General features: G+C 33.5%; 1 protein-coding gene and 1 pseudogene across 2 annotated transcripts; one reads left to right on the top strand and one right to left on the bottom strand.

The window, feature by feature from the left end:
- Positions 1-5291, top strand: part of LOC104799629 — a 7466-nt pseudogene extending 2175 nt beyond the window's left edge.
- A 124-nt stretch (positions 5292-5415) lies between these two features.
- LOC104799627 (protein S-acyltransferase 24-like) lies at positions 5416-11296 on the bottom strand. Of its 2 annotated transcripts, none has more exons than XM_010522255.2 (13): positions 10715-11296; positions 10333-10473; positions 9526-9638; positions 8896-8975; positions 8628-8776; positions 8096-8234; positions 7881-7980; positions 7378-7435; positions 7188-7265; positions 6984-7082; positions 6517-6595; positions 6256-6404; positions 5416-5958 (listed from the first exon to the last, which is right to left on the bottom strand). In XM_010522255.2, exons 1-13 carry the CDS (start codon positions 10973-10975, stop codon positions 5512-5514), a joined length of 1893 nt encoding a protein of 630 aa, XP_010520557.1. In that variant the 5' UTR covers positions 10976-11296; the 3' UTR covers positions 5416-5511. The 2 variants fall into 2 exon arrangements, with proteins under 2 accessions (XP_010520557.1, XP_010520556.1); XM_010522254.2 differs by having other exon boundaries at positions 8613-8776; positions 10715-11293.
- Positions 11297-18486: the final 7190 nt, after the last annotated feature.

The raw sequence follows: 18486 nt of genomic DNA on the forward strand, positions 1-18486 counted from the left end.
GACTATGGTTCCGTAGTTGTTACTTCTCGTATCGGAAGAGTTTTCCACATTAAAATTGGTTCTCTTTCGATTTCATTAATTATGATATCGTTGCAATAGACGTTGTCATCATAAAATATTTATACAGCGAGAGTTCTTATGTCTAATTCCCAACAATCTCCTTATGTGTGTGTATTCTGGGCTTCGTCCCAAATGAGTACAGCAATACTTGACTGCACTGTAAAATCTCAGACGCGGAGAGAAAGTTAATCACTGTAAGTAAACCGGGATATGTTTTGCATTATATGAAAAATGATGTCGATGTGGTAAAATGATGATATTGAATGAAAAACTTTGTGATTATGCAAAAATTCAATGTCAAAAAATCTTCTGTACAGGCTTGGCCCTTTCAAGGACTAGAGACGATGTACAGTTTAGTTCGGTTTTTTATTTGGATTTTGATTATTTCGGTGTAGGAAGGAAAACCGATGATCGAGATTTAACCTTAATAATGGACAGACATGATCGAATCACACTGTCGGCCGATCAGATTTGTTGAATAATCAATGATTGAGATTTGTTGTTGTAGATCGGACGGCTGATATCAATTACATTCCGTCGATGGTTGTCATCGCATATTCTCTATCGGACGGTCCTAATCGTTTCCCATAAATCAACGGTTCAGATGATTTTTGTTGATCAAACGGTTCATATTGAATCATAATACCAACGACTGAGATCACATCTTAATACCTTCTTTTTTTTCCCGACGAGCGGTTTGGATGACAATCGCAAATCCAGATAAAATATTTTATACTCCGATATGCCAAACCGGAACCGGTTTGTTCGGACTGCCGCAGAGGCTTATGATCGATGAATAGTTTTGTAGCCCAAACCATACCAAATTGAAATCTATTTGGATTCTATTTGGTACGATTTTTCTATAATGGAACCAAGAAAACTACCATTCAAACTAAAGTTAAAAAATTGGAAAATTAGTTTAGTGAAAAAGTTAATAAAAACCAAAAAATACATTTTGGGTTTAAAAATATTATAGAATCAAAAAACCAAAATCTAAAAATTAAAAGCCAAAAACTTAAAATAAAAGTCATCCATATTATCGGGTTTTTGTTTGGTAAATGTTTTCTATAGCAAAATAAATCGAAAAAAAGACGAACCAAAACTCAGAAACCGACAACTAAATTATAGTTCATGTAACTGCAAGTATGTTTCCGATTCGACTTCCACAGAAAAAACAATGAGTTACCTTTTGAGATTTTGTCTCTGTCGTAACCCACAACGATGAAGCTTTTTGTTGTGACACAACAGCTTTTGTCTCCTCTTTTAGATGAAAGCTTTGTCAGAAATCTTTTCTCATTTCAGATGCACAAAGCCCACATGCTCGAATCCTTCTCCATCATCTCTCCCCCAAATCCCCACCGAATTCTCTCTTCACATGCTCCCCGAATTTTTCCCGGGAAGTTCTATGCTTTTTCCCGAGAAAACCACCATCTCCTGATAAGATTTCCTGACACAGCTTCGTCTTGTTCCAGAGGGGAGCCGAAATTGCGCGTTTCCTTAATTTTGTTCCATTACCCATTACGGATCTCGATTCCGAGAGAGGCATTCCAACACTTGTATAGGTTCTCTGGTGCAAACTGTTCCATCGCCAGATTTCTCGAATTGATCTGTATAGTTTTTTTTTTCTCTGAAGCTCACACGAATTCAACATCAATCTCGTTTTGGGTTTCATTGTATTTATCATTTAAAGTAGAGTTTTGAATTGGGCGCGAGCTAAGTCTTGATTTTGGAATCTCCCCATCTGTGCATTCTTTCTGGGAATAGCCATGGGGAAGAACACGTTGCAGAATGCAGGGAAATCTGAAGATGGCGGAACGAAGACAAATCAAGTGGCTGATTATGGTGGTGATAGAGATAATAATAACTTGGAGAAAACAGTAGATTGTGTAATAAGGGGACAAGGTTTGAAAGAGGAGGGGAACAAGTTCTTTCAGAAGAGGGATTATAGAGGGGCAATGTCTAAGTACGAGGAAGCGATCAATGTACTTCCGAGGGATCACGTAGAAGTTTCTCATATCCGGGCCTATATGGCTTCCTGTTATATGCAATTGGGTTCGAGTGAATACCCGAAAGCAATCCATGAATGTGACTTTGCACTTAAGGTTACTCCTAATCATAGCAAAGCCTTGTTGAAGAGAGCAAGGTGCTATGAGGTGTTGAATAAGTTAGATTTGGCTCTAAGAGACGTTTGTATGGTTTTGGAGATGGATCAAAACAATCCAATGGCATCAGAAATCTCGGATAAGTTAAAGAGTACCCTTGAGAGCAAAGGTTTACGGGTGAAAGATTCGGTGATAGAGTTGCCTCCAGATTACGTCGAGCCTGCTAAAGCTTCTGCTGCACTTTGGGTTGTAGAAGACAAAACACGAGAAACGAAAAAGAAGGGTAGCAACCAGATTCAGGTTCAGAGTAAGGATGAGGAAACGGGCAAGGAAAGAGTTATTGGAAAGAAGAATAAAAAGAAAGTAAGAGAGAAACGGGTAGATGCGGGAGTAGAAACAAGAGACGAACATGATAAAGAGATCATTTCAGAGGAAGTACTGGATAAAAGCGTTGAAGAGGTAAAGAAGATGGTGAAATTGGTGTATGCTGAAGATGTGAGATGGGCCGAGTTACCGTTAAATTGTACTCTTTCAACTAAGGAAGTTATTCATGAGAGGTTTCCGAGCTTAATGGCAGTCCATATAAAGTACAGGGACTCCGAAGGGGATTTGGTAACGTAACAATCACAATTGATGAAGAACTAAGGATGGCTGATGCATCAGAAAAGACCCGGGATACGATGAAGTTCTATGTTGTAGAGGTTACTTCTGATAAGGACCACTTTTTCGGAAGATTAATAGAGAGTAAGAAGCTCAAAACAGCGACTGGTACTCATATATCCTCGGTAAAAAGAAAAGGTACATGTAAAATCGAAGATTGGATTACGGATTTTGGCCGGCTGTTTAAGAACCAGGTCAAAGTTGATGCTCATCATGCATGCTTGAATCTTTCAAGAACTTGGTAAGAAAGTTTACTCCGAAGCTATGGAGGAGGCAGTAACCTCGAAAGATGCTCAAGAACATTTCGACAGAGCAGCTGATCAATTCCAAGAAATGGCAGCAAGATCTTTGCTAAAGTTGGGTCATGTCCACATGTCGGGAGCAAGGAAAAGGTTGAGCCTTTCACAAAGTGGTTATGGAGAATCCGTATCAGAGCAGACCGAAACCGCTTACGAATGGGCTCGGAAGGAGCACGTAGAAGCAAGAAAGAAGTATGAAGAAGCCATGAGAATAAAGCCAGATTTCTATGAAACCTTCCTGGCATGCGGCCTGCAGCAGTTTTGAGGAGGCAAATCTTTCTTGGTATTATGCAATTTTCAGCCATGTTGATTTGAGTTCATGGCCTTGTGAAGTTGTGTTACAGCTTTATGAGAAGGCTGAGAACAGCATATCAAAGAGTTTAGAAATGTGGAGAAAGTTAGTTGCGAAAACATCACGTGAAGAAGTTTCTTCTCAAGTAGACGAAATCAACTCCCAGCCACGTGAAAAGATATCAGATGATTCGTGTCAGCTAAATGTTTTATGGAGTGCCATACTTTACGAGAGATCGGTTATGGAATACAAGATCGGCCTTCCGGTCTGGAAAGAATGTCTAGAAGCTGCGATGAAGAAGTTTGAGGTGGCTGGAACCTGTGCTGCCTTGATTAAGGAATCAAATAATACTCTTAGAGGTAGAGGATCTTGATCTAACTATAGTTTTTTCCTTTCTAGATTTTGCCATGACTTATACATTCGAAGCTTTTTTTTTCGTACTGCAGATCTGAGATTTCAAATGGAAGATATAGTACAAATGTGTGACGAGATAGATGAAGCGAAAACATGGAGAACCCATATCCCTTCCGACCAGTTGCAAACGATATTTAAGAGAAGAATTGCCAATATTTTTCATGTGTCAGAGACAGGAATCCAGTGTGGTTGAAGAGGGGATCCAAACGACGAAAGAGAAAAACGACACTTGTTCATTCTCTGAGGCCAATTTTCTATTTTAAGGTATGCAACCGATCACGACATTTCTTGATTTCGGTTTTGGAGTATGCTTCAAGTGAGAGTGCATGGAAAATCTACATGCTTGCTCTTTTCTTGTTAAATTTCTTTGCTTAGAAGCTGCTCCTACCGCCACCAAAAACCCGAGAATCTCTTGTTGCTATATTTTTAGTATGGGAAAGAGAGCACAATGATAGGTTTTGGTTGTGGAAAACCCCGAGTAAACTATATGATCTTAGCCTTTTCACATGCATTGCGAAATCAGATATACGCCATTTTCCGAGACGAGTTCTTGCATTTGCTACTGAAACTGCATAACGCCTTTATCTGTGTCTTGGCCCCCTAGTGGATTCAGCATTTTTCAGTGCAGGTTTTGCCATGGTTTTTGTCGATTACCTATTGCAGCAACTCTTTGTTAGTCGGGTTCGGGAATAGTAACAAACATTTCCAATAGGCAGTAACCGATAAGTTGAAAGAATAATCAAAGAGCCTCATCTAATTGCATAAACCCAGGCGAATGAATAGTATTTAGTTGTGAAATCACCAGTAAACACAATCTAACAAAGGGATCACTTCGGTGCAGGTTTTTTTGCCAGTACAAAACCTCGGATCCTGATTATCACACACAGCAACCTTTTTCGACTTTTTCCTGTCTAATGATCATATGGTAATACCAGTTTGATTTCGCGGGTGCTTGCATCAGAGGTTATCCGAGGTTTATACTGTCTTCAGCTTCACTGTCTCTACTACATACGGTGAGTTGTGTAAGGAAACAGAGATACATAGTAGAGCTTTGATGGCTTCTTCATTGGATTTTTGACTCAGAACTGTGTTATAGTGTGAAGTTGAAAACAGATATATTGAGATAGGCATTCTTTTGTTTTGTGTTAGAGTCCCACAGGTACATCCACACATATGGTCGATGTGGGACTCTAACATATTGTTTGGTGCAACTCAGTTTGATAGAAACTTGAAAGTTTTGAGACACCTGCTTGTTTTATTTGCAGTCATGTCTTTAAATCACATTTGATAGGATACAAGGGGAGAAAAAAGAAAACATAATAATTTCACTGCACAATTCCTGTGGAAATCATACCATTTGTTATTACCACCTGAATACAAGTAAATTTTAAAACAAATAAGATCCTGACCCAAAAAATCTCAGGCTAAACTTTCTTGATCTGTGCTTGAAGTTCCAACAATGGCCTCCATGTGCAAATCACCAAAACAACATGCCCTTTTGTGGCCTGTCTTTGAAGAAACAGCTGCAGCATCATTACCAGAACCCCAGAGGACAAACAAAATCAGAAAGAAAAGGCTATCAATACCATTTAATCGATCTGAATGAACCAAATAACGAGGAATCAAGTGCTTTCATACAACACAAAATGCACAATCAGAGGAACGAGGAACATGAGATCCGTATTCATGGAGGTACAACAGGTCGAGAAGGGTTACGGCCAAGACCTAGACCCAGACCCAAAGGTACACTGTCACTCTTTGACTTGACATGCTTACTACCATGGCTGCAGTTTGAAGAATGAACATGATGGTGACCATGATGATCGATGTTGTTAACATCAATAGCGACATGGGAGCTCCCATTGGTGTTGTGGGAACTAATGCTAGTTCCGTTTTCAAGATTCAAGTTTCTCTGCATTTGGACCATACTGATACCGCCTTCTTCTTCTTCTCTAGGTGAAGGGCTTTCTTCTCGACACTCGATATCTTCATTATAGCCCTTTAACAGGAAATCTGAGCAGTTTCTTCTGCAACCATGGTCAAAAGGGTTCCTGAACCGACCACCCGGGCCTCTCAAATAGCTGTAGCGCATTGCGTTTGCCATTTCATTAGTGGTTATGTTCCTTGATATCTGTCAATAGTAAGAATATGAGAAACGTTGGTTAACAAAACAAGCACTGGCCAAACCCATGAAAGAGGTCAAGATAGACACTGTAAAAAACCATGGAAATAGGGTTTATCTTGTTGTCTAACGAGCATTTTTTACAACCAACTAAGAAACTTTCACAAGATTTTACCTCTCCTGGAGTAGCTTATATCAGGGCAGTGGCCGGAAGAATTAAAAAACAGCTTCGGACCATTTACAGCAGAGAATATCCACGATCAAAGAGAAAGGGGAAGAAAGGGAAATAGAGGCGGGAAGACACACCTGTGAAGCTTGTACGACAGTCAAAACGGCGACAGAGAAGAATAGGCAGAATTCCACAATCAGAAAGGACATAGCACCGACATGATTAGTACCAACATGGCTCAGCCATGCTCCAAATGAAGACGGAGCGGAAGGATCCGTCAAAATTCCTGCATGAAAAGAATCATTTGTTCATAAGTTTTGCCGAGAAAGTTTTGTTTCCCGGGATTAGATTTGAGGATCAGCGTTAAAATCCATTTCCACTAACAAAAAAAAACATACTTGAAAGAGTGACACCGCCAGTTATCAGCATTGCTACTACTTCCAGGAAAAGGAAAAGAAAAAATTCCCATTTGTTCTTCTGCAGAAGTGGCAAAAAAATTGAGGAATTAAAGAGTCATCAGAATAGTGGGAGACTTATGTTTATCACAATCAAGCTAAACAATAGAAGACACAGTAAAACAGTAAAAAAGAAATCTTGGGAGATCTATTTACCCAAACAAGGCAACTTTAACTTTTTATTTAAACAATCAGATCCCCTCGAATAACTTTGAATACAAAAGGTATTTGAGGTTCAGTTAATTAAGATATTTGGAAGAAATAGCAGATGAAATTAAAGAGGCTGGACAGATTGTCCCGTGACCAATTCCAAGTTTAATGAAATCAAAGTGTCTCGAGACTGGTTTATTTAGGTTCATGACAGGTCAACTTATATTCTTCGAAAACGGGACAGCGGGCACTGCACTTACTTTTCCGATACAATTTGATACCCAAGGACAGTGATGATCAAATTGCTCTACACAACGATCACAGGTAGAACAGTGCTTAGCTCGAAGGGGTCTTATGATCTTGCAAAGCAATGCAAGTAGTTAGAAAGAAACGAAAAATGTCCATAATACAATATGAGTGCATAGATAAATTTGAAGCTAAACTTTCATGGAGGTTTTAGGTACCTTGCATGTCGCACAGAGCTGGGTCCAATTCCCAGCAAGCAAAACAGGGTTGTTTAGCTCTATTTTCAGTAATGGTTCCTAGAAAGAGTACCCGGAATGATTAGGAAGAACTGCAATGCAATTTCTGGAAGAGAGAATGTCAAGACTTTCAAGAAGCAGAGTGCTCGATATAAAAGCTAATGATACCCACATCATCTTTCATGTTCTGTGGATCATGGATATTCATTCTGATGTAACCGGGATCCTTGCTGCAAAAGAAAATTATAAAAGCTAAGAATAAGAAACCCCATTTCTGTTACACGAGGTATTACTGAAAACAAAACAGAAATCATGGATTTTCGTCAAAATTTCCCAGCATTCAGCAATGAACAACATGCTGATTTAGGCAAAAACTTAACACGATAGCCACTACCACAGTGGATATAAAAGGTAGGTCAAAGTCAAACTCAAACATTATCAGTACTAGTAAGCAATAGTCGATTTGGAAGAAACTAACAAGAAACTGATCTTAGAATGCTTTCATAGAGAAACATTCCACTGGAGAACAGCACACAGACAGACTGAAGAACAGCACACAGACAGACTGAAATATCGAATTGCTAAAAGGACAATAGAAAAGTACACATACGATAGTTCTTAAAAGAGAAACAAAAGGAAAAAGGAGAAGACGGCAAGAACAGTTAGCATATATACCTGCTACACCGGTAAAACAAGAATAACCCTGCAGTTGCTAGAAAGAAACCCAGCCATGCAAGGGCACCAAACCCACTTGTTAGCTTTGGCAGATTGGATGCTGCAAGAAGGACAACAGGATTTACGAATTAACAATAAGTATGCTAACATGAATTTTTATAATGCTAATATGAGCATGTGCCATGTAGGAGATCCAAGCAGGACAAAGCAGATACCCAAAACTACAGAATTGGTATAGATGAGAAGAAGAAGCAGAATGATGAACCAAAGTATTGGAGCAAGCCCCAACTTTGATAATCTCCCAAGGGTGCTGTTTCCATCACACCGCTTTTCAAGCATTCTTCTAGAATTTCCCTGCATATAATAGTCAAGACCAAAGTTCAAGATAAATTCACCAAATTTGAATTTTCTCAGAACACTAAAATAGTGTTGTTCATCAATGTTAACAGACATAAGGAGTCTATAGGCTTGCCGAAACCAAACTAGGACAAACTACGGACACAGTTAGCCATAACAGTTCGTTTAAAGACATCTATGGGCGTTGGTGCTAAGGCTAATGGAATGCATATTATTTTCTATCTTTATATAATTATAGAACCTAGCATTGAAAGATCAGGGCAAGTGCATGATTCTATTGCCATTTCTTTCTCGCAACAGCGTGCCATTATGGAAGTGTCATATCAACTGTCCAGTAAAAGGAAATTAGAAACCAGTAAGATAATGGATACTTGCAAGGAAAAAAGCAACTTGTCTGTGATTCTTTTCAGAAGCAAGTTGTGCAGGGGTAAGCCCAGTATTATCAGTTATCATCAAATCCTCTTTCTTCCCAGCCTGCACTAAGACTGTGCACGCCTCCAAATTACCCCGTATAGCAGCCCAGTGGAGAGGAGTGCAGCCTGAGAGCATGATCAACGAAATGGAACAAATAGTTCACAAAATTTCTAGTTTCTAATTTCAGATAATAAAGAAATAACCAGCTTTTTCAAGAAATTGCTGATTATATATGAAGTACAACCTTCTTTGTCCTGTCGTCCTCTATATGCATCCAGAAACAAAAGAAGGCGGATGCAATCAGCAAAACCTTTATAACCGGCCCTGTTTTCCCCAAACATGCGAGAAAAGAGAGAAAAATTAAGAACTGTCTTCTGATAAATTAAGAAAATTTACAAGTGAATTTTGAGATTAACTATACCATACAAAAAAAATCAAGAAGCAAAAAAAAAATGAATGCAGCCACCCAAATATTCTATGATAACCTCTTAGAGAGTTCACCCGGATGAACAAGAACAAAGAACATAACCAATTCTAACTTCTCTCGACATTTACAGGAAGAATGCTCCAACAGGGTAAGGACTTGTGTTGTGAAAGAATGCTCCAAGCAAAATATCAGAACCAGACGTCTTATTGGGCACATAGGGCAACTGTTCTAAGAGCTTATTAAAAAGCACCACATATGTTCCCAGAAGCATGAACCGTACAGAGAAAATGAAACTGGCAAGATAAATTCACAAAGAAGAACCAACAAAACCAACGATCAGTACCCATAGGAACAAGTAAATTTTATCTCCAGATAGGAAAAAAGAAAGGAACCAATTAAAACAATCTTAACCTTAGTAACAGTATAGCAGACAAGTTTGTATATTACCAGTGCAAGGGGCTTCTTCCATCATTATCAGGTATATCGGGATCAGCATTCCACTTTGAGACAATGTGACAAAGAAACGCAGTCTGGCCATATTGTGCAGCAACATGTGTTGTCTACAAGAAACTCCAGATGTGAATTAACTTAAGTCAATATGTAGGACTAAAGATGAAGCCTCAAAGGCAAAGACTACACTGAAGTCATACTGCATAAAGAAATTTCCACAGACAAGTAAGAAAACCCAGCATAAATGGGTGGCAATCCTGGCGAATAACAAAACAAAATGATTTGATGCAGCACACAGGGCCTAGATTATTTAACGTCCTTAACAAATTAAGAAGGGTGCGGGACCAAATTCTTATCAGAAATCATAGAAGGTATGTGTAAAACCAAGACTTTATTGAGATTTTGAAGCGAAGTTGAGAATACTGATAAGTGTCACAATCTCCTAACACTTAATACTAGCAAAAAACAGATTAAAGTGGAAGCCAACCCATGGCATTCAACCTAGACCTTAAATTTGATAGTGGAAGTCATGAGAGTGTACAACAACAATAACTCAAGACTCCAGATCTATTGACTCAAGAAGAGGACCTAGTACTTGCAATGATAGACTGGACATAAACTCAACTTCTTGCTGTTCAAATTGTCTGTCTTACTTGAAAATGTAATCATAGCAATGCCAGTTATTAACTTGAGCCTTAGCATGGAGTGACGGTCTCAAGAAAAGGACAAAAAGAACCGAACACAAATCTCAAAATCCAAGCGCAATCGCCATGAGAGACAAGAGTAATGGTAGATGAGATGAACCTGATAACCATACATATCCGCAGCATCTACCCTTGCACCCTCTTGCAATAGAAGTTCTGCAACTTGTATAGCACCACGAACAGCACTCCAATGCAATGCAGTCTGTCCCGTGTGATCTGTCGCATTTACATCTCCACCATGCTGGAAAAACCCAAATCCGAACAACCCAAATCACTCCATACTTCATTACCAAAACTAAACTTCAAAGCTGGTACTCAGACAATTTGCGAACCATAACACAATAACCAATGGCAACAAACTTTACATGGAAGCTCCATAGACACTAAACAGAACCTCGGGACCATAAAAAGCGAGAACTTTACAATCCATCGGATCTTAATGGAGACAAAGCACGAAATCCATTTGGGAAAAGGATTAAAACCTCGATAATGTACTGAGCAACGGCGGTGCGATTGTTCAAAGCAGCCCACTGAAGAGCGTAGTAACCAAGGCCATCAGGTTCCGACAAAGAGCACCCTTCACACTCCACCAATCTGTGAAGCTTCTCCAAATCTCCATACGCAGCCGCAGTATAAACATCGTTCCTCAAGCTCTCTTCTTCATTCCCTTTCGAACTCGGTTGCCCATTTTCCCTTGAATTCGGTTGGACCTCTTCCTCCACCACCTCAATCTCCGACGACATTTTTCCTTTATTGGGTTCTTAGCTATACAGGAGGGGGAAAAAGGGTCGACGAGATCGATCCCGACTCTGGGTATCGAAGGAATCGATTAAGAATTTCAAGGGTTGACCTCTTTTATCTAAAAGCTAATTAATTTGTCTTTGGAATTAGGGGAAGAAAAGGAGGCGGCTAGAGTCTTTCTGGGGATGAAAACGAAGAACAATGGTTGGTGAAATACATGATACAATGGCTCTACCGTCTAGACTCAGAAACAATTCGTATCTTCTTCATCTTGCATAACATCTATAGATACATGCACACATACATACTAATTTCTTTGGAAAAGAGAAGTCTTTCCACTGGGTCCGGTCAACATGAAACTGCGGTGGCAGTCGCGGTGGCTGCGGTTGCCATCGCGATTGCGGTTTGGGGTGCGGTTGCGGTTGGGGGTGTATGTACATGTTATAATACGAGTCAACGTTGTTCATTGTAAGTAATTACTATCAACAAAATACATGACTATAATTTTTTTTTGAACCCATTAACCAAATGGATCGGGTTGGCTCTACTCGTATAACTCAATACATGACTTCTAAACCTAAATGGGTTAATTTTTTAAAATGGATTAAATGGATTTTAGCCCATTAAATCAATGGATCAAATAGTTAACTCATTAAACCCATTATATATTTAGTTAAAATTAAACTCATTTTATAACTAATTAAAATTGTTATATTTAGATATATAAAAATTAACATATATATATATTTATATATACACATATATATATGTATATGAATTAAATCGAAATATTTGTTATCGTTTTCGAATCAAATCGTATCGAAAAATTCGGTTTTGTTTCCGAATCGAATCGTATCGAAAAATTCGAATCGTATCGAAAAACTCGATTCCGTTCCAAATCGAATCATACCGAAAAAATTGGTTTGGTTTCCGAATCGAATCGTATCGAAAAACTCATTTTCGTTTCCGAATCGAATCGTACCAAAAAATTCGAATCGTATAAAAAACTCGATACCGTTCTGAATCGAATCGAATCGTACCGAAAAACTTGGTGTCCTTTTTGCATTGAATCATGCCGAAAAATTCGAACGTATACCGTTCTGAATCGAATCATATCGAAAAATTCGAATCATAACGGAAAACTCGACACCATTTCCAAATCGAATCGTATAGAAAAAACCGATGTCGTTTTCGAACCGAACCGTTCAAAAAATCTAAACGAAAAATATTTCTAAAATATCAAATCGAATTTAAAAAAATCAAAAAAATCTGATTTTTTTAAAAAAAATGTATAATTTTTTTATAAACTATCGAATATAATATAATATCTGATTTTGTATATATTTTTATTGAATAGAATAAATCGAATCGAATATTAAAATGACAATTACTAGGTTATATGAGTATGCATATTAATAGTTATACATATGTATAAGTTGTTTGTGAATATATAAATGGATTTATATGATTTACACGGGTTTAATGGATCAACCCGACCTAACCTATTATTATTAACGGATCGATTCAAACCAACCCGTTTATCTTTCAAATCTAAATAGGTCGGACCCAAATGGGTTAGACCAACCCAATTGACATCACTAATTTTTCCAACAAAAAAAAAAATCAATATTTTGCTATGCAAATTATTAGAAAATTTGTTGGAAAAAATATCATAAAATTTGACGATGCATATAAAGAAAATTTGGCATTTTATACTTTACCTTTATTATTTAAACATAATACAATCATCACATATAGAATGGAGTTAATTAGATTTTTCAAAAAAAAAAACTGCAAGCAAAAAGCTTTGTTTGTAAGAAAAACAAGTGAATTCCACACTATTAGCTATTAAGTCTAATTTTAAAATTAATTAATCTATTAATTACCATAACATAATAAACGAAAACTATTTTAACTTAGTGATAACAATAATGAAAATAGCACACTCAAAACACTTTAGAATCAAGTTCATATAAAACTATATGTTAATACATTTAAAAATGTATTTTATATTTATTTCACATTCAAATTGTATATATGATACTAAGTTTGGGTGAACTAGTAATAAAAAAATACGCAAAATATTTTTTATCCCGAATTCAAATCCAAATACGAAGAGAAGCATTAACCCGAATTTTCGCATTATAAAAAAATTACATATATGGATGATACCATTCAATGTATATTTTGAAATAACATTATTAACATGTAAATTGCTACGACACAGAGATTTTACATTCTTTTACTAATATTGAATTTTATAAAAAAAAATTATTCTATTGTTTCTAACATGTTGTATAGAAAAAAATATCGGAATATCATTCATTTTTTCACCAATTTTATGGCAAATGTGTACCACAGGAGGAAAACCATAATTTTGCAGTTGAATTTACGAATACAATACTAACGATACTCCATTGATTTATACTATTTTCAGAATTATGATAAATTATATTATTTTATTTGTAAAAAACGGTATAATTTATCTCTATGTCTATGTCATCAAATTTTTATTTTTTTGGATCCAAATTAAATGTTACCAAAAAAACATCAACGATATGTTTAAAATGAAAATATTAGTGTTTTAAACCATTATTTTCTAAAAGATAGAGTCTGTATCGAAACGTCTGCATTTGAAGCGGAATTATAATTAAATCTGAAATGTTGACATTTAATAAATCTTATTTTATTATATAGTTTTAACATTGTACTCAATTTATAAATTTTTTATTGTTATTGAAAATAAAAGAAAAAAATACTTGAAAATTCATGAACTTGTAATTTGGTGTAATATTGATTCCTGAATTCGTAGTTGCGCTTATTTATTCCCGAACTTGCATTTTTGAATACAGTAATTCTTAAATTTGTATTTTTTAACATAATAATTCCTAAACTTGCATTTTTGAACATAGTAATTCCTAAACTTTGTTTTGATCAATTAGTGGTATAGACGATTATGAATTGTTAAGCAAGTTTAAGAATTATTGTATTAAAAAATATAAGTTCGAGAATAAATAGGCGCACCTACATGTTCATGAATTAATATTAAACCAAATTATAAGTTTATGAATTTTTAGGTATTTTTTCCAAAATAAAATAGAAACTTCGTAATGAATTTTATTACTGTATGTATTTTTATTATTAAAAGCATATCACCTTCAGCGTTTGATATATATATTTTTAACACGTATGATATAATGTTTTTAAGAGAAATAAAAGAATTATGTTAAAAAGTATCACTTGGTAAAGAACGGTGATAAAGCTTTTTTGCCTACAATTACATAACACTGTAGACGGAGGAGAAACCCAAATGAGTTAGTTGAATACTAAGTTCTTTAATTTTAAGATCGGAGTTCGAATCCTTTTAATCTTCTCATATGTGAATTTGCTAACTATAAATAACTTAAACTGGTTTATATAACTTATTTTGTTTATAAACTATTATATGGAAGTGGAGGTTTATCCGGAACACAGATGGCAATTCTGTCATAAGAAACACTATAGATGGAAGTTTAAGTCACGTTATACGCCGTTATCGGATTCCGTTAAATGTAACACAATTACCGTCTATGAATTACTTTATACGTTATTATCGGATTCTGTTAAATATAACGTCGTTACCACATATAAGAATCTCGTAAATTTAGAAAAATTGGTATATTTATTTAAAATTTTTAATGATAATATACTTGTATAGTACATATTTTGAAATTGATGTTTTTATTACCAAAAGTACTTGAGTAATGTAGCAAAAATATATACCAAAACTCTCCTTGCACATTGATGACCCATTTTGTATTCATTTTGTTTGTTTTATACGAGTGACATGACAATGAGTGTGAATTTTCTCTAAGAGGGAATTTTCCTGGAAAAAGAAAAGAGAAAAACAATTTAAACTGGTTTTACAACTCTCGTGTGTTTTATAGAATATTATATCAAATTGAAGATTTATCCGGTGCACATTCAAAAAAAATAGTCATTACGAGTTCTTACGTAAAAAAACGAGAAAATAATATTTAACTAATTAAAATTTTATAAAAATCTCAAATAAATACCTGAAATATAAAACTTTCGTATAAATAACTGAATTTTTTAAAATTCTACAAAAATACCTAAATTTTTTGAAAAACATTTCAAATAAACAAAAAATTCGTTACTAGCATCGATTATTTTTATTCAAAAAATACGTGAATTTTAAGTTTGTTTGGGAAATTTTCAAAAATCTAAGTATTTATATAGAATTTTTAAAAATTTTAGATATTTATATAAAAATTTTATAGTTAATATATTTATTTGTGATTTTTGTAAAAGTTTAGATATTTATATATGATGTTTTTTTTTAAAAAAACACTATAGATAGAAGTTTAAGTCACGTTACGTCGTTTTCGGATTCCGTCAAATGTAACACAATTACCGTCTATGAGTTACTTTATACGTCATTATCAGTTTCTGTTAAATATAACGTCGTTACCGCGTATGAGAATCTTGTAAATTTAGAAAAATTGGTATATTTATTTAATAATTTTAAAGATAATATACTTGTATAGTACATATTTTGAAATTGATGTTTTTATTACCAAAAGTACCTTAGTAGTGTAGCAGAAATAAATACCAAAACTCTCCTTGCACATTGATGACCTCTTTTGTATTCATTTTGTTTGTTTTATATGAGTGACTTGAAAATGGGTGTGAATTTTCTCTAAGAGGGAATTTTTCTAGGAAACGAAAATACGAAAACAATTTAAACTGGTTTTACAACTCTCGTGTGTTTTATAGAATATTATATCAAATTGAAGATTTATTCGGTGCACATTCAAACAAATAGTGATTACGATTTTTTATTTAAAAAACAAGAAAATAGTATTTAAATAATTAAACTTTTATAAAAATCTCAAATAAATACCTGAAATATAAAACTTTCGTATAAATAACTGAATTTTTTAAAATTCTACAAAAATACCTAATTTTTTTGAATAAACTAAAATTTGTTAGTAGCATCGATTATTTTTATTCGAGAAGTACCTGAATTTTGAGTTTGTTTGGAAAAATTTCAAAATGTATTTATATAGAATTTTTAAAAATTTCAGATATTTATATAAAAATTTTATAGTTAATATATTTATTTGTGATTTTTGTAAAAGTTTAGATATTTATATATGATTTTTTTAAAAAACACTATAGATAAAAGTTTAAGTCACGTTACGTCGTTTTCGGATTCCGTCAAATGTAACACAATTACCGTCTATGTGTTACTTTGTACGTCATTATCAGATTCTGTTAAATATAACGCCGTTACCGCGTATGAGAATCTCGTAAATTTAGAAAAATTGGTATATTTATTTAAATTTTTTAATGATAATATACTTGTATAGTACATATTTTGAAATTGATGTTTTTATTACCAAAAATACCTGAGTAGTATAGCAGAAATAAATACCAAAACTCTTCTTGCATATTGATGATCCATTTTGTATTCATTTTGTTTGTTTTATATGAGTGGCGTGAAAATGGGTGTGAATTTTCTCTGAGAGAGAATTTTCCTGAGAAAAGAAAAGAGAAAAACAATTTAAACCGGTTTTACAACTCTCATGTTTTTTATAGAATATTATATCAAATTGAAGATGTATCCGGTGCCCATTCAAAAAAATAGTGATTATGAGTTTTTACGTAAAAAAAGAGAAAATAATATTTAAATAATTAAATTTTTATAAAAATATCAAATAAATACCTGAAATATAAAACTTTTATATAAATAACTGAATTTTTTAAAATTCTACAAAAATACCTAAATTTTTTGAAAAAAAAATTCAAATAAACAAAAAATTCGTTACTAGCATCGATTATTTTTATTCAAAAAATACCTGAATTTTGAGTTTGTTTGGGAAAATTTCAAAAATCTAATTATTTATATAGAATTTTTAAAAATTTCAGATATTTATATAAAAATTTTATAGTTAATATATTTATTTGTGATTTTTGTAAAAGTTTAGATATTTATATATGTTTTTTTTTAAAAAACACTATAGATAAAAGTTTAAGTCACGTTACGTCGTTTTCGGATTCCGTCAAATGTAACACAATTACCGTCTATGAGTTACGTTATGCGTCATTATCAGATTCTGTTAAATATAACGCCGTTACCGCGTATGAGAATCTCGTAAATTTAGAAAAATTGGTATATTTATTTAAAATTTTTAATGATAATATACTTGTATAGTACATATTTTGAAATTGATGTTTTTATTACCAAAAGTACCTGAGTAGTATAGCAGAAATAAATACCAAACTCTCCTTGAATATTGATGATCCATTTTGTATTCATTTTGTTTGTTTTATATGAGTGGCCTGAAAATAGGTGTGAATTTTCTCTAAGAGGAAATTTTCCTGAGAAAAGAAAAGAGGGAAACAATTTAAACCGGTTTTACAACTCTCATGTTTTTTATAGAATATTATATCAAATTGAAGATATATCTGGTGCACATTCAAAAAAAATAGTTATTATGAGTTTTTACGTAAAAAAAGAGAAAATAATATTTAAATAATTAAACTTTTATAAAAATATCAAATAAATACCTGAAATATAAAACTTTTATATAAATAACTGAATTTTTTAAAATTCTACAAAAATACCTAAATTTTTTGAAAAAAATTTCAAGTAAACAAAAAATTCACTAATATCGATTATTTTTATTCAAAAAATACCTGAATTTTGAGTTTGGGAAAATTTCAAAAATCTAATTATTTATATAGAATTTTTAAAAATTTCAGATATTTATATAAAAATTTTAAAGTTAATATATTTATTTGTGATTTTTGTAAAAGTTTAGATATTTATATATGTTTTTTTTAAAAAACACTATAGATAAAAGTTTAAGTCACGTTACGTCGTTTTCGGATTCCGTCAAATGTAACACAATTACCGTCTATGAGTTACGTTATACGTCATTATCAGATTCTGTTAAATATAACGCTGTTACCGCGTATGAGAATCTCGTAAATTTAGAAAAATTGATATATTTATTTAAAAATTTTAATGATAATATACTTGTATAGTACATATTTTGAAATTGATGTTTTTATTACCAAAAGTATCTGAGTAGTATAGCAGAAATAAATACCAAACTCTCCTTGTATATTGATGATCCATTTTGTATTCATTTTGTTTGTTTTATATGAGTGGCCTGAAAATGGGTGTGAATTTTCTCTAAGAGAGAATTTTCCTGAGAAAAGAAAAGAGGGAAACAATTTAAACCGGTTTTACAACTCTCATGTTTTTTATAGAATATTATATCAAATTGAAGATGTATCCAGTGCACATTCAAAAAAATAGTGATTATGAGTTTTTACGTAAAAAAAGAGAAAATAATATTTAAATAATTAAACTTTTATAAAAATATCAAATAAATACCTGAAATATAAAACTTTTATATAAATAACTGAATTTTTTAAAATTCTACAAAAATACCTAAATTTTTTGAAAAAAATTTCAAATAAACAAAAAATTCGTTACTAG

This window comes from Tarenaya hassleriana, unplaced genomic scaffold (genome assembly GCF_000463585.1).
Source record: "Tarenaya hassleriana unplaced genomic scaffold, ASM46358v1 Cleome6, whole genome shotgun sequence".
NCBI lineage: Eukaryota > Viridiplantae > Streptophyta > Magnoliopsida > Brassicales > Cleomaceae > Tarenaya > Tarenaya hassleriana.